The sequence below is a fragment of the Vitis vinifera genome, chromosome 10, assembly GCF_030704535.1.
Source record: "Vitis vinifera cultivar Pinot Noir 40024 chromosome 10, ASM3070453v1".
Classification (NCBI taxonomy): Eukaryota; Viridiplantae; Streptophyta; class Magnoliopsida; order Vitales; family Vitaceae; genus Vitis; species Vitis vinifera.
The window spans coordinates 8,808,441-8,826,242 of NC_081814.1; the positions used below are offsets into that span (position 1 = coordinate 8,808,441).

The following is a 17,802-nucleotide window of genomic DNA, read 5'->3' on the forward strand; positions in this document are numbered from 1 at the left end:
AGAGACATATGGGGATGGTTGGGGGGTGTCCTTGTAATGATGGGGGAGAGTTAATACTTAATATTGTGCTTTGAAATCCTTTTATCACAGCCATATCTTAAAAACAAGAAGCAATATTAATTTCTTTTGAATGAATTCACTGGACTGATGACTCTGACAGAAGACAGTCACAGTGTACATATGGTTCTATGGTGGTGATGGGTGTTGAAAAATTCATCTTCTTCCCAATAGGAATATGCGAAAAGAAGTTAATAGAAATAATACTTACTGAGAGAAAATTGGGAGGTCCCCTCTTTTTGTTCTTTGCAACAAGATTTAACCTTGAGGACAACCCATCCCAACGTCTCATTCACCCCATTAAAAATCGCTTTCAGAAGTCCTTTTCTCATCTCTCTCTTCAGTGCGCTCATCACTCACATGAAAGAAGAAATGAATGGTTAATGGAGTCTGAGTGATTCCCTTCTTTAGTCTTCTCTTTTGCTTCTTCAATATAAACCACCCACAAAACTATACACATAAATACAGAGCTAATTAGAGAGAGAATATAATACTAGTATAAAGAGAGGGAGAGAGAGAGAGGGGGTGGGGGGTGGGGAGATTAGTGTAAAGTGTTTTGCTAATGGAGCAAGGGTGGTTTTTTACTTTATAAATACCCTTCTCTTAGAGCTACTACCTTCCATATTCTGCATCTCTACTGTGTAGATTTTAGCAAAGAAGAAGAGAGAAAGCATAGGCAGAAACCTTTGTTTCTGTCCTTAATTATCTTCTCCCCCTTGTTTCCTCACCAGGTCGGTCTGCAAAAAACTGAAACATCATCTGATCATCACTTTTCAATGCTTCACCTCTTTTGGGGCTGTCAGTTTTTTCACTTCAAATCTTAGAGTTCCACGTTAATAAGCTCCTTCTGATCGATGAGAAGCAGTAGGAGAAGGAAGGAAAAATTGGAATCCTACAAGTTGTAAGATTCCAGGGTTTTCCTTTCTTTTCCCACGACTTCTCAGCGACAACTGGGAGAGTAAATGTTAAAATTTATCATTTTATGGACCCATTTTTTGCTGTTTGATTCAGCCAGCAACCACGGATTTCCAAAACCAATCGAGGGAGGTCTCCCCCCAGAGAAAAATGGGAAGGGGGAAGATCGAGATCAAGCGGATCGAAAACACCACTAACCGGCAGGTTACTTTCTGCAAGCGCCGCAACGGCTTACTCAAGAAGGCCTATGAATTATCTGTCCTATGTGATGCAGAGGTAGCCCTCATCGTCTTCTCCAGCCGCGGCCGCCTCTACGAATATGCCAACAACAGGTATTGTATTACTGTTTAATTAATTAATTTCTCCTTGTTGATCCTTTGTTTTCTTTTCTCAGCTTCTTCTAAGGTTTTGTTTTTCCCTTTTTGAAGGCCTACAATTTATTAAGTTAGAATTATGGTTCCTGGTTGCCAAGATTTGAGCTCCTGCAATAGATCTTTAGGTGGATTCAAGCACAAGAACATAATCATTCTTCCTGCAGTTAGAGATTTGAGTTTCTCTCTAACAAAGATTCATTTTTTTTTCTTTCCATTTTGTTTTTTTCCCTCTGTGAGCTTTATGGGTTTTCTTCTTTTTTGTGATCCTTTTTTAGTTCATAGTTTGTTGGATACATAGATCCGTGGTAATAGATAGAAATGGAAGGCTTACTGTTGTAGTATATATGAACAAGTAGAGATTTTGGGAAGGTATGCAGGTCTGTGAGATCAGCCTCTTATCTCCTCCATTGTTGTTAAAATTTGCTGTTTCCTTTATCTTTTTCTTCCATTATTCCTGTCTCTCTCTCTCTCTCTCTGGTACATGTCATGTGTATGAGGTTAAGAAAGCGTAGAACAAAGCTGTCACTCTCTCATTAGCCCATTTCTCTCCATCTCCTTGACACTTCCTTAATATCACGTCAGTTGAAAATTACACACATAAAGAAAATAGAAGTACTATGAGAAAGTTGTCACGTACCATTTTTTCAAAAACCACATTAGGGTTTCGAAAACAACTCAAATGGGTTTCTCTTCAAACATGTTAGATCACCCTTTTCCAAGTTTCCAACCAACCACCGTCGTAATGGGTCACAACCCATCACACCCAGATTAGGGTTTTTCCTAATCCGCACGATATCTTCAATGATTTTTCTCATCTCACGATTTTTAAACACGTGAAAGACTACCACCATTCACCAGTCAAACAAACCCAAATTCGGTTTTAATAGCAACCACATGAGGTTTCTCAACTGGTTCCCAACTCTTAATCTGGTATTCCTTAGAACAAGTAAAAGACGCTTCCACAGCCAATCAAACCAACCTAGGGTTTTCACTCAGTTTTGGATTTTTTCCCGCTCCACAGAACATGTGCTGGCTGGGGGTTCTGGTTAGGAATCAACAGCAGATTAGGTGGTGGGTGATGAGTGATGGTGGACCTGGTGGCGTAGTTTCTTAGTTACAGAATCTTGGGTCACGTCACGCACGATTTTTCAGTTCTTAAGACTTCTGACAAAAGAGTGGTCTCATGATTCCAATATTGGGGTTCTCTTTTTTTCATCAATCCGAACCCTAATTTTATCTCCAAAGGTGAAAACAGTCTCATGGGTTTGCATTTCTTGTGCTTATATATACATCTCTTTGGCTTTCTGGGTTGAACCTTTCACAAAGCCTCGGTAGCCCAAACACCAAAGAGAGCTGAGACAGAGTGAAAGAGAGAGTTGCACCAATGAAATTGCCTCTTCTGAGACTCGTCATCATCTCCCCACTGTAAGCACCAGTGAATGAAATTTGCGTTTGTTGAAGATCTTGCATAGATATATTTATGCAAGACCTTAGAGAGAGAAACAACGTACGAGCTCTCTGAGAGAGCCAATGAGAGAGCTCTGAGCATTTTGCTTCTTTCATGCATGGGAAACGTACAACATTGGCTGCTCCTGAATTGGACGGCTCTGATCTGCTGTCCTTAGTCTTACACATGACAGAAAAGACTCAGTTTTTATTTCCTTTGATCTAAAAAACCATTTTTTTGAATTCACCGAGGTGGGTAAAAGGACAAGGTTGAGGCGATTACCCACTGGGTAACTGGGTTTCGGACACGTGTCTGAGATCTGAGCGTTGAAATGGTCCAGCCAATCATAGTGTGGAAACCAGTTCCAACGTGGCAGAGACAGCCAATCAGTGGCTCGACGAATTTAAGGTATCAGCACTCGAGGAAAGAGAAGTCCTTTTTTCAGTGATTTCATATTTTAATATAGAAAATATTAAGTTACATCAAGTCACATTCAATATTGAGTTGAGCCTCTGCCTCTTTCAAACACACTCCACATTTTTTCATTTTGTTAATTAGCTTTACGTATTGGATTCAGTTAACTGAGGGAGTTGGTTGATTTGACCGTTAACAAAGCCTCTCCTTCTGTAGTTTTTTAAGTCCATAATTATGTCTCTTATGCAGTACGGTACACGTGGCAGAAATTTAAATTTAAATCAACAGAAAAGTTGATGATTTTTTGGAGCTTGTTAATGAAAAATAATGTTGCAGTTGAGATGGCAAAAGTGTATAAGATAAGAACAGACAAATAAAGAGTTCTTATTTTTTATGATTGTTTCTTCATAGCAATATTTCTCTTCTTAATTTCTTTAAAGATAGAAGCATTGATATTTGCCATTGCAGGACATGTTCTTTTAGAAACATCCTAGGGTTAAACACCATAGCTGCCTATGTTTGACATAAATCAATCTATGAGGTCGATCTGGCCCATAGTCATTCAATGATTTGTGGATGCTCTAATGTTTGCTGTTATTGTTTGTTCCTACATTTCTCTTTTGCCTTCTGAAAAATTTCTTCTCTTAGAATTACAAAAATGATGGCTATATCATATGGTGACGTCTTAAAGTTTATACTAGATATTCCACTTAACTAATACTCTATGACAGCAGTGTTAAATCAACAATTGAGAGGTATAAGAAGGCAAGCGCTGATTCCTCCAACACCGGGTCCGTTTCTGAAGCCAATGCTCAGGTGTGTGTTTCATTAACTCCTTATGCTGATGGGAGTTGTTATTTCCATGGAAAGATTGATAAAAGCTTCTTCCATTTGATGTGAATTAATGGTTGCACTTGAATTTTGAAAGAGATAATGTAAATTATGGGCATAAATGGGAGATTACCAAGGAATGCATGTGATTAAACTGATAATTCAATGTGGTAAATCTTGATAGAAGATCATGAAAGTTAGTTGAAATTGGGTTGAGTGGGATCCGAGCAGAATATGATAAACCTTTGAACTGATGGATTTTCTGGTTAGGTTACCATAACCCACTTCAAATTCATGAAAATGATCAAATTTCTAGTTTTAACCTAAAACTTTCACTTGCCCATCATATAGAGCAGCATCTTATAATTTTGTGTGGCTCCATCAAATGCAATTCTTTTTTCATGAGCTTCAAATATAGTCATTGCCTGCCATTTTCATTTTAGTTTGGTGAGTTTTCTCTAGTCTGCTAGCATATGTTTTCTGACTTCTAAGCCATTATATTCAAGGAAGAACGGCTTTTTAGGATGACAAATTTGTGGATGCATTTGTTAAATAAAGTTCAGTCATACAAATTTAATCATATTTTCTCATACATGGAAATACATCTCAGTTCTACCAGCAAGAATCCTCCAAACTGCATCAGCAGATTCGTAATTTGCAGAATTCGAACAGGTAATCTTAAGGAATATTTATTTTGTTTCATACAAATTTGATGCATTTACCTTTTCTTTCACAACCCATATTTCCAGGCACATGCTGGGTGAGTCTCTGGGCTCCTTGAATTTCAAGGACCTCAAGAGCCTGGAGATTCGGTTAGAGAAAGGCATAAGTAGAATCAGATCCAGAAAGGTATCTATTTCATACTATGGGATTTTGCTTGTTTCTATCTCATGAGGCCTTTCTAATAAGTTTTCTCTTCTTTTCTTTTCCTTTCTTTTTTCTTTCCCTTTTCTCCAATCTCAAACAGAATGAGCTGTTGTTTGCTGAGATCGAGTATATGCAAAAGAGGGTAACTATATGCCTAGTCTTATACATATATATATTCCTCCTAAACACTACTTTCATTACATGTCAACTTTACCACTTAAGTTAAGATGCATTTCAAACACAAAATTCCAATTTTCACTGTATACGAACTTAGCTAGACAACCATTTATAAATAAGTTCATGTATTTCCCACAGTAGGGTGAAGCTGGCACAAGAAGAATAGTATGAAGCAACTTCTATAGCTTTCATGTATCCAAAAAATTGCTAGACAAAACATTGGGCTTTATTATGCTTTCACTTAACTTACCAACTAGTTTTGGTTTTGGAGTTTGCTTTTGATCATTTGTCACCCTAGAAGAGCTTTTGGAGAAGACTACAAAAAAATGAATGGATAAAACAATTACAAAAATTCATTCTTTTAGAGTTTTTTTAAACAGATTATCTAAATAGAAATTACACATGGTTATGAAGATGCTAAGGACCAAACAGAAAGCAAGAAATGAGGCAGAAGTTGTTTACATTGTTGCACTACAAATCATAATGCTGATTAACATGGAACACTTCCATAGAAGTTTTGACTAGAAGGTTAAGGTTGATTAACATGGAACATTTCCACAAATTAAACTCTTAATTGATATAGAAGGAGATGGGACTCCAGCTCCAGGTAGAACATTTACCTTTATAGAATAACTAGTCCAAATTTGTCCAAAAGAAATGCTTACCTTAGAAAAATTCTTACACTCTTTTTGCAAAAACTGATTCCTATATAAATTGGCTGAACAATGGTGGATTGCTAAATTTCTTTTCTTTGCATGTGAGCCAAGAGAATATATCTTGTGGTGTCAGATTTTTAAGCTGAGTAATGATATAATGAAGAAGACCTTTTTAACCCAGAACTAGCCTTGAATTTAGAAACTGTTACTAGTCTGATAATTTGCTTTTCTTGGCTGACTTCATACTTCATTATACTACTTCCAAAAATTTCATCTACTTAAACATATGCATATTATATATATATAGGTGATATTACCTCTCAATATCACAATCATTAACATGTCTTGATTTACTAATAGCATTTAAACTAGCTTTTAATCAGTTCTTAAATATAATATTTCTACCACAATTTCTAAATTTGGCTACCTAATTAAAGGATGGATGGAAAAGAAGGTCCAATACTGTCTTTGTAATGGTAATTAATATACACATGTCACACTCTCATGGAATTAACATTTATGATACCATGTTTGAAATATGGTTTACCTTCTATGCTGCACACAATTGCCTAAGACACCAAAATTTTGAGGGTCCAAGTGTTGAGGCCAATCTTCTCAAGCTCCTTCCTGAAGAGAATTTTTGTTTTTGAATATTCAACCCCATTAAGCTCCTCATTTCAAGTACACTCTAATTAATTTAGAAGTCAGTTAAACATTTTGTTGGATTTATCTTAAAGTTTATTGGAATGACTAGGAGGATCAAATGTTTTAAGTTGATTCCATAAGCAGTTGAAACCTTTTGCAAAGTATTGGAAAATGGCACTGCAAGGTTCTTTTAGGAGCTTCCTATGGGAGTAGATTATTATCTACCATACATTCAAAACATGAATAGTTAATTTGATTATCATGCTTAAGAAGATATAATATAACTGATTTCACTATCTTTAAAAATAATGAAAGGGAAAAAAAAAAAATCCATGGTAGTATAGGTAAAGAAGAGAACTTTAGGATGGCAAGGGATGGATAGTTTGGACCAATGACATAAAAGGAACCATATGATGGATACAACTCTGGATTTTCTCTGCCCTAAATCCTTACCTTCTTTGTCCCTAATGATGGATTAGAGTAATGTTAAAAATTGGCAATCCTTTTTTCTCCTGCCATTACTCTCATCCTTATGAACTATGATTAAGTTTTCCACTGCAATATAATTCTAGATTTTTTTTTTCTCATTCACTCACAAGCTTTTTCAATAAATAAAATCTTAACACATGACTGGAAATTGCCAAAAACTTTTCAACTAGGTAATTCATAATGGTTAGTCTATTTCCACTTCATCTTTTGCTTATTCACTTTGTAGTTTGAGGCTTTTCCTTTTGTTGAAACCAACAATCTTTTCTTTGTGATCATTTTGCTTTACTTGATATCAACATTGTTTAAGTTCAGGGACTAGCAATATTGTCATGCCTAAATTCAAAGAATGTTGGGTGGATGAGCAATTAGTGTAGCAGAAATAGATCTACTTGATAAACTATCATCCATCACAATATTTTTGGCACTGAAAATGGCTTTAGAACAGGCATCTCTTTCAGAGATTTATGCTCCTGCTAAGCATGTTCTGTAAAAAGGTATGGGCCAATATGATAATTTTTAATAGTGACAATCTCCTTGATGTTGTCCATCTGGTGCTGGCTCCATATCACTGAGCACATGCCAAAAAACTATCCGGATATGATACTCAAGAACTGTAATCTGTTATCATTTGGGAGGAGAGAAAAGGAGAAAGACATAAAGGATAATAGAAAGCATAAAAACACGAGCAAAACTAAATTAAATGACACTTACATTGGACCTCATACTCTATCCACCTTATTATAATTCTTGAAATCCCCCCTTTTTTACTTGTAATTCGTGACTTTTAAGTTTTCAAAATGAAATATGAGTATGGCTTACGAAATTTTGGAGCTTTTGGAGTGTTTGATTGTTCTGAGGTGATCATAAAGCCTACAATCACCAAGAAAACTGGCTGTCATCAATGAAAGTATGAGTATATATATCACTATATGGAAGGCTGAACTTGTCCATGAAAATGCGCCTAATAAACTTCCATACTAAAGATGAAAGATTGCTGACTTGATTAGGCAACACAAAATTGGGGTACCCATGTTCAAAAATTTCCCTTTCTCTCACGTAATTATTCATTCTCTTTATATGTTCCAAGCATCTTCTGCTTCTTCAACATCCACCCCTCTCTCTCTCTCTCTCTCTCTCTCTCTCTATATATATATATATATATATATATAGAATAGGAAAACTGCAAGATTAATGTAATATTATATTCTTGAGGGTCCTTAATAGAATTGAAAACTGCTTGCAGTTATGTTATTTGCTTATGTATTTTGTTAGAAACTAAAGAAAGTTTCCCTACCTCGGAACATCCACTGAAAAAGGAAGTTGATGACAAATATGAAGTTTATTCCAATTTCCTTGCATTTTATTTGTTTATGCTTCCCTCTTCATGATAAACCTGTGTTGCAGGAAATAGACTTGCATAATGATAACCAGTATCTCCGAGCAAGGGTAGCTCTCTCCCTCTTTCACTCTTATTTGTGATTTAGAGGTTCTCTCAAGTGTATTAGTGGCTAATGAGGCTCTTTCGGGTGTCATAGATAGCCGAGAATGAGAGAAACGAACAGCAGATGAGCTTGATGCCAGGAGGAGCTAACTATGAACTCATGCCATCTCAGCAGTTCGACTCTAGAAACTATTTCCAACTAAATGGACTGCAACCAAATCAATCATACTCTCGCCAAGACCAACCAGCTCTTCAATTAGTGTAAGGACCTCTAGCATCATCCATGCTTCATTAATCACCGTATATTCTAACTTGCTCGCATACCACTTGCATTGTCATTCATTTAATGTGCATATTTCACATGTTCCAAGTGTCATAGCACTCCCAATATAGTGAAATGGTTTACAGAATTAGAAATATCTAGGTCAAATAACTTATGTCCTTTGATGATCATGAACACACAATCCAAAAATGATTAGTAACTATGTTGGGTTTGTTTGATGAAAGTGTAAGATGATCCACTCAATAGTACTGTTAATTAGATCACTTTACTTTTTCAACTATTCACTAAATATATATATATATACAGAGAGAGAGAGAGAGAGATTGTTTGATGAAAGTATAAGATGATCCACTCAATAGTACTGTTAATTAGATCACTTTACTTTTTCAACTATTCACTAAATATATATATATATAGAGAGAGAGAGAGAGAGAGAGAGGAGATAAGACTTTGTTTGGCATTAAGGAAAGGAATGAAAAGAAACAAATTTGAAGAACATGAAAGAAAAATTTATTGATTTTAAACTAATTTTTTTCCCTTCTCATTTCTTCCACTTCCCCTCCCCCCCCCCCCCCCCCCCCCCCCCACACACACAACCCATTTTCTTCTCCCCTGCAAATTCCCTCAAACCTTCCAAAATCCAAGTGGAGCGGAGGCAATTTATGTTTTCCCATATAGGAAGGAATAAGGCTTTATCACAAGATGATCAATCCCATGGCATTTCTTGCGGAGTTTAAAGTCAAAAGTATGAACCACCACCATTATTATAGATCATCATAGTTGTGGTTCCAAATGACTGTTAAAAACTAGATAAATTAATGCAACATTTGTTTAATACTTTGTGATTAATTTCTTTGCAGTTAATATGCTTCAAGGACCAGTAATTTCTGCTGTTTTTAGTTTCTGTGGGGATGATCTAGTGCCTAGCGGATGCAAGCTACAGATTATCTTGAGAAACACTAAAAAGCAGGGATCAACTTTTCTCAAGTGGAGGAACTTAATACTCTGACAAGTTAGTATCTTTGTTGATGGGCATAGGTCACCCAAGTATGTTGTTAGAGTGCTACTTCTCTACATGTTTCACACTATGACTCCATGAAAGATTCTACTGATCGATGTAGCTATACTGATCCTTTGTGTGCTTCTTTCTCCTTGTTATATTTGCTAGCATGCCTGTTTTTCGTCATTTTTAGTTTCTTTATGTGTGTGTATGTTGATCAAAACCTTCTATTAGATCTATATAGCGCTTATAGAAATGAAAATAACAACTGCTATTGTTTCTAAATAGCCCAACCTAAGGCATGCATGGATCAGAGGCAGTATCCACATTCATTATGGATAGCTTTGAAATTATATACAGACAGCTTTCTAGGGTTGAGTGGAACAATCTCTTTACATATTGGATTGAAGCCTACTAGTTTCATTCTGTACCTTGTTATCCAAATGGAACGGTATGCTTACTAGTAGCAAAAAATTTAGAATGGAGGATCCAGACATACAAAAATTGCATGGTCAGAAGGGGGCTTTTCTTGATGTTAACATGGCTGATCTCTCAACAAAATTACCTTTGTTTTAAAAACAGTACTGAATCATATCAAATTATTTTAGATATATCATATAATTCAACAATGTAACAAGACCATCAAGAGAAGATTATTGTTATTGCATGTATATATGCTCTAATTCTTTCTACACATGGATGCATTTGTGAATACTTCGAACTTTGACAGTCTGTTCAATATTTTGGTGAACAAGAGAAAAAATTAACAATTTTGCACATGAATAAAAAAACAGTTAGTACTTCCAGTTACATCATGGTTATATACAAGAAAAATATTTTTACATGATATTTTATTATAGACCATATTGAACTTAATTACAGGTATACGTAGACATGAACTATATGTTCATAGAAACAAAGCCACTCTGCAAACCGAGATCTTTATATTATGGTAGAGCATCCTATCAGCAACTACTATTGTATATATGTATACACATTGCACTCAATAGCTGCTGCCTTCATTAATAGAGAGCGCTCAATAGCGACTGCCTCCATTAATAGAGATGAGCGTGGATATCAACTGGGTGGACATCTGATGGAGTCTGTATGATGTATGCTCTTCGAGCATAAATCACATTCATAGCTTCAGTTGGGTGGAACTGGTCCCAGTAGACATACCTGGTCCTAATCTGGCATGCAATTATAGAAGGAAGACAATCACTTTGCCCACCACTACACCCGGTGCTTATTGTGGCCCTGAAACCTAGAGTAGGTGAAACGCTAGATATTTGATTAACAGATTAACCACTACACCTGGTGCCCATTTGTGGCTAGCCAAACCAACCCTTGTTTGGTATTAGGCCCTTTCATCATGTGCTATGAGGTCTTATGACCTTGGTTGTGCCCAAGGTTCATGCATATAGCATTGCCCTCATGTATGCACCAAGTTGTATCTTGCCTCAGCCACAAAGCCCACATCGGATGTGTCATGCTTTGATCATGCATGGCTCTGTTCGTGCTCCTATGCCTTGCTTAAGCCATTGCACATTTGGATGTGTACAAGCTCTAAGGGCGCCTTATACCCACCCATGAAGAGTCTTGGTATGCCTTAGGTATTCCATACCATGCCATAGCCCGCACCCTTGGCTTACCCTAAGTGAGACTACCACCCCCTCCCAAAAGAGCATTACGAGCAATTCCCAATTGTCAAGAGGACACATCAATGATGCTTGCATAGATATAATGGATTTTCTTTAATTGTAGAAAACCCAAAAAATACCCCATTAACGCTTCCATGGTATAATGAATTTTCTTAATATAGAAAAATCTGAAAAAATACCCCATTTTGTCACCCAGTTTGATTCAAATACAATAGTAGCCATTTCTACTATCATTTTTGGAAAAAAAATTTAGCACTTGCAAGCATATCAAGCACCCTAACTCTTAGAATAGGAAACCAGTATTGGATATTAATTTGATTAATGTGACGACTATTCACACACATAAGGCCATGTTTCGTCTTTCTTAGTAGTTAACAAGACCAACACTGCACAAGTGCTCATGCTTTCTCTAACATACCCCTTTTGAACCACTCCATGATTGCCCTTTCATCTCTTAATGTTCTGTTAGACTTGTACACGAAATTAAGCTTTATTAGAAAGCATAGAACCAGGTATCAAGTCAAAGTGATGTTGAATGTCTCTAAGAGAGGGAAACCCAAGAATGGTTCCAAGTCACTAGGCAAGTCCACTGGCTGCAAGTTTACTTTTGTGATTAACATGTACATAACACCACTTTCTTCACTTTCACAAACTTTGACAGCGAGAAAATTGTCACCCTCCTCTTGTAGAGACTTTGGTGCTTTTTCCTCTTTACTTGGTGGAAGAATAGCTTCTATTTTTCCCATAATAAAGGGATAAGTATTCTTTTGACCATCATGAACACATTTCATTTCTATCCTATTGCCAGAATATTTCCTAGGAATGTATATAAAATCCATAGGAACTACATCACACAAACTCGGTCTTCATAATTTTTATCCATAGCAAATGAAACAAGACACCTTTTGGAAACTTTTATATCATTTCCTTTCTTAAACCATGCAATTCAATAAGGCTTTGGATCAGATCCAATCTACAGCTGAGCTTCTTTACCATTTAGAAATATTGATGTTTTTGTAACTTCCACCATCAATAACTATGGTACACACTTTTCCATCAGATTTGCAGTGAGTTTTGAAGATATTGGAGCAAATTCAATCTTTATGGAAATCAACTTTTTGAGTGGTAAGTGCTCTATGGATCATCAGGTTCTTAGCTTCTCTGGGCTCAATTTCTTCTCATTCCACATCACCTTCCTTATCATAGATGGCTCATTTAGATCACTAATAAACTTTTCACCACCATCCTCATCACAAAAGCTACCTGTGTATCCACTTGTCTATTGGGACATTCATTGTAACAAGCCCCACTTGTCCACACTTGAAGTAATTGGATTGTTGGCGTGACTAGGTTGATTTCCTACATGATTTATAAGGACTAACTTCACGGGTTTTTTTTTTTTTTCATATTTCGAAACCTATTAGTGCTGCTACCTTATGAAGACTTTCCTTTGGAAGAAGGATAGAAACTATGAACATTCATAAACTTTGTTTCACTATCAAAGTAAAGTTTAGCCTCCACTTTCAAGGTTGGTTGATAAGCTTCCATTTTATCATGAATCCATATTTTTAGCCCATCAACATATCTTACAATGACTTTTTCCTCGGTTTCTTGAATGTCATTACGAGTAATGAGCTCGTAAAATTTTCAATCTAATCTAATATACTCTTGGATTCTTGGAAAAGGGTTCTTAAATTGAGATAACAATACTTTGAGCAAAATCTAATGGAAGAAGTTTATCCCTAATCCTAGACTTCATTTTCTCCCAAGAAGAAATCTTAGGCTTTCCCTTATGAAGCCTCATCTCTTGAACCTTATCCTACTCTGCCAACGCATACTCTTGAAGCCTTGTTGCTAGTAGCTTCACTCTTTGATACTTAGGGATATCCTTGTTGTTAAATAATATTTCAACGGTTCTAGCTAATCAAGGAACTCTTTTAGAGGTGAAGATGACCATGGAACTCAGGTACGTAAAACAATGTTGATGGCGTCGGGATCTCAATAGTAGCTTCCAAACCTAACCTTTTCATGATGGTCGAAGGGATTCTGGTCGGTTTCGTGACCAGAATACTCACAGCTATACCCTCCATGCTTATTGCGAGCTTCTTATCATTCAAGATGCATAGTATGTTGTTCAATTTGTCTTTGAAGTGCCTGAAGTTCATCAACTCTTTCATCCCTCCAATCATCCATCATATGGTTACCATGTCTTCCCTACCTCATCCTGTTGCCATAAAAGAAGCAAAGCCAAGAGCGTACAATATGCTTTGATACCAAATGATGCGAGAAGTAAAAGAAAATTGAACAAGAGATCACCTAAACAAATTAAAGAGAAGCTAAAGCCTATACTACCATCATAATCATGCATATTCATAAAATTATTCAAAGTTAAAAAGACCCCAACTTACTAGACTGTAATAAGCTAAAGCCAATATCTAACATTACTCACGTTTCTTTCTCCAATTACACCACTATGTAATAAGTAAACAATGTAAGTTCCCATACACAACTTACTAGAGAGAAAAACCCAACTTATACTAGAGAGAAAAACCAAGTTACTAAGCATAATTTATATAGCTGACCTTCACATGTAATTGAGAGAGAACCACATGTAGAGCTCATAAAGAGCTATTGTATGTATGGAAGGAGACATTCTTAAGTCTAGTGATGTCTCCCGTAGCCTTGCTCCCAGCTTAGGGGACTTGCCTCCCGGTGAGCCTATGGACAACTCTAAATGAAAGAATGACACATGTCTTGGAATGAAGGACAAAGCATAAAAAGTTTTCCTCTTTTTTTTTTTTTTTTTTTTTTCCTTTTGTTTTTCTATTTATATTTAATCATATACAAATTTAATTATATTTATTCCACATTTTTAATAAATACTTAAAATTTATAAATTTCATTTTTAAAACATAATTTCCACTTTTCTTTATCAAACACATTTTTAAGAAGATAAGAAATAGAAAATGAAAATTATTTTCAAAAAATAAAAATCAAAAATGAATATTGTAAAACGTTTTCCAAACCAAATACAATCTAAAAAATTCAAACGCTATATTAAGTTTAAGAAAAATTTAACAACCCGCTAAAAAATTTTGGGCTAAGACTCGGTCCAACCCAATCCCTTGATTAGGGTGAACCCTAAATAAGCATTAAAACCCATAAATTGTACATAAGATTGGAAAAATTCCCAAATATTATGCATAGAATGAAATTTGAACCCTTGTAAAAAAAATGAGAACTTTGATTTAGGAGTTTAAATCACTAAATATTTCAAACCATCATAAATCACCACCAAACAATCTTTTATTTTCATGAAATACTTAGCCCATAGTTTTATAATCATCAACCTAATATTAAGTTAGGAGTTTAAATTTTGAAGATTGTAATCATAATTCAACATCATCATTATATCCTATACTTTTGGGTTATTTAATTAAAAGGGTTTTTGAAATTTAACCTTCCACCATTTTTTGATCTCATTTGGACAAAAATGTTGTCATTATTTTCTTGTGAAAATAGTCATCTCTTTTAAAACCTACATGTAAATATTTGAAATAGTAAAGGACATTTATGTCAAAAATTAGTTAATTTTTAGGAAAAAAAACATAGGAATAGTTAGATTTCATTCATGGAAGTAGTAGAAAATGAATTTTTAATTATACTATATAATAGAATTACTGCTTTGTACTTGAATTTGATTTGTTGTACCTGATTCTGATGGGGCTTTTGAGTTGAATGTGAATGGAGGAGCCCATGATCATTCTGATCCTACTTTCAATTGCATAAAGATGGCTCAAGGGGTAGAAAATTCCGAAGCCCATACTCTGACCCCACACCCAGCCTAAGATTTAAGGAGTCCATACTCAACTAAAGAGTGCTTTAGTCCTTTAGATAATCATTTAGAGCGTCTGCCCTTTGATAAAATGAAATAATAGAAATAGAAGTAAAATAAAAATTCTAAAAAGGGTGTATTTTGGTTTTTTTTATTAAAATTAATTTTTTACATAAATTTGAAATAACATATAAATTTTTTTTATTAATTTTAAATTTTTACTCTTTCTTTCTTCTACTTTTCCTGGCAAATTTTCTAGTGCCAAACATAACAGGAACTTAGAGAAATGCATACTCATGAAGTAGATGTTCACAGAAATTAGGAAGTTTATTTACGATACAGGTTGCTTCAAAAGCATAAGCTAATGAGAAATAAATTAAACTTACATTTACTTCACCTCACATGCTTCCTCGTCAGGCATGGGGTGTAACAAAAGGAAGAATTAATAAACAAACCAAGAGATCCGAATGCTAGGTCTCTGGGAAATGAAGCTATGATCGATGAACTATACCCTCTGCCCCAAAGGCTTCAACTTCGGGGAAAATGAGCTACCAACGTACATCAAGTTTGCTGACTACCAACAATATTGACAACAAAAGTTATTGGACACTCCACTTCCATTGTGCCAAGTGCCGGGCTAGGCGGTGTCTCCATTAGAGACAGGCAAGGGTGCTGATATCAATTGGGTGGGCATCTGTGGGAGTCAATGCTTTGTATGCCCTGTTAGCAAAAATGACGTTCATAGCATCGGTGGGGTGGAATTCATCCCAGAAGGTGTACTCATCCCTATTCTTGCATGGAGTTGCAAGAGGAAGACAACCCTTCTGTCCACCACAGCACCCACTGTTTGTAACCTTGAAACCTGTAAGAGGCCACTGGCTTAGTCTTCTATATATAGTATTCATACTACGAAGACCCCTTCTCCATGAAGTAGAATATGATGAAATCGTCAACAAGCTAAGAGTTCATTACCTGCGGCTGTGGCATCCCCAGTTCCAATTTCGAGTATGTTAATGTAGGTAAACTTTGCATCTTTGTAATTGTCATTGAGATCATCAACGAGTGATATAAGCCTTTTGTTAAAACGTACAACTGCATCATTGATTTTGTCCACGCAGATTGATCCGGGTGTTGCCCCATACCGAGCCAATTCAGCAGGAGCGCAACCTATTGGTCCCAATCCAAAAAGGGCTACCTTCCTTGCTCCACACTTGTACAGGGTCTGTGCATGCATTAACAAGAAACCAATAAATTAATGCTACTGTTAATCGAGGAAAAGGAATATATATATATATCACTAACCTGCAAATACTGAGAATATTGATCAATAAGTGTTGCCACAAATCGATCTAGGGAATATAATTCACTCGTTCGGAACACGTCTGGCATGAAGTAGTTGTTAATGAAATCATTACTACCAATTCCAACTGTAAACATGCACTTATTTAGGTACTTGTGAGCAGCTGTGCCACCTCCTAGTATTTTGGAGATTTGAGAGAATGTTTTAAGGTAATTTTTCAACTGTCCACCCAATGGAATTGCTTGACCCTGCCAATACAAGAGAAGTATATTGTCATCTAAATTGCAGTTTTATATATTGCTAGCTAAAAGCTTGCAATGCATCTTCGAATGTACCAGTTGCTTTCCACTTTCGTCAAGGATTCCTGCCGACGCCGAAGCATAATTCACGCCTTTGAGTACGTCCCGACCTTTTGCTGATGTAAAGGGCGGGATGTACTCGCCAAAACCCAGAAGTTCAGCTGCAATGAGGAAGTCTTCAATTAGCATGATCTTTCATTCTTTCCATTAAAAAAGTCAGGGAAAAAATGTGGAGAGTTTGAGGGAGAGAGACTATATATATGAACATTCATTTAGTTGAGAAGATTAACCAGTAACATCGACAATGGTCCGTCCGTTGCTAAACCTTCCGGTAGGGCCCACCGGAAAGTCGATTCCGTATGGCTTGAAATTGGCTTTGGCCTTCGTCGAAAGGCCATTATTATTCCCGTTGTCAGACAGTGAGTCCCCTAAAATGAAGTAGCAAGGCACTTGAGGGTCCCCACGAGCACAAATTTGTAAAATGGAGAGCAGCGAGAGAAGAAACGCCACCCTCCTCCATACCTTATGCTGGTTGCAAGCCATTAAAGAAGAAAGACAGTATGATGGAAGAAAGGGAAAATGGAGAGTGAAAGGCACAAAGAAAAGCTTATAAATATAGCCAATCAGCTACCTATTTATATCATATTCTTTCACAATCAAAGATTTTTCTTTTCTATAATATGCATGCCTCTCTTTTCCCCCGTCAGTTAATTTAACCAACATTTTACGGATTTCCATTCTTTGCTCCTAACCAGCCACAGCAGCATCTTCCCCAACAATCTCGGATTTTGATTGGCACACAGAAAATCCACAAATTATTTTGTTTTTTTTTTTGGAAGATTTCACCTGAATTTCGTCTGCTAAATTATAGTTCTCTCTCTACTATCATAGCATGGGAGTAATGAGATGGATTTTAGATTTTATTTTTTAAGGCTATGTTTGGTTCCAGAAAATTTGAAGGAAAATAAAAAGGAAAAGTAGAAGGAAAAAAAAAACGAAGAAAAAAAAAAAAAGATTAAAAATTAATAAATTATTATTTTTGTTACTTCAAACTCATTTTATTTATTTTAACTCATGATTAAATAATTTAAAAATATATAAGTTTTAATTA

At 35.9% G+C, this 17,802-nt stretch overlaps 2 protein-coding genes across 12 annotated transcripts; one reads left to right on the top strand and one right to left on the bottom strand.

Annotated features, from left to right (window-relative positions):
• The first annotated feature begins 588 nt into the window (after positions 1-588).
• On the top strand, positions 589-9,881 carry AG (agamous). Of its 11 annotated transcripts, none has more exons than XM_059739858.1 (9): positions 589-788; positions 1,069-1,304; positions 3,942-4,023; positions 4,649-4,710; positions 4,788-4,887; positions 5,006-5,047; positions 8,277-8,318; positions 8,408-8,574; positions 9,457-9,782. In XM_059739858.1, the coding sequence occupies exons 2-9, from the start codon at positions 1,123-1,125 to the stop codon at positions 9,458-9,460; spliced, it is 681 nt and encodes a 226-aa protein (XP_059595841.1). In that variant the 5' UTR covers positions 589-788; positions 1,069-1,122; the 3' UTR covers positions 9,461-9,782.
• A 5,523-nt stretch (positions 9,882-15,404) lies between these two features.
• On the bottom strand, positions 15,405-17,449 carry LOC100249706 (GDSL esterase/lipase At5g45670). The gene is made up of 5 exons (XM_002263961.4): positions 16,982-17,449; positions 16,728-16,852; positions 16,395-16,640; positions 16,065-16,314; positions 15,405-15,954 (listed from the first exon to the last, which is right to left on the bottom strand). The coding sequence occupies exons 1-5, from the start codon at positions 17,232-17,234 to the stop codon at positions 15,746-15,748; spliced, it is 1,083 nt and encodes a 360-aa protein (XP_002263997.1). The 5' UTR covers positions 17,235-17,449; the 3' UTR covers positions 15,405-15,745.
• Between the last annotated feature and the right edge of the window lie 353 nt (positions 17,450-17,802).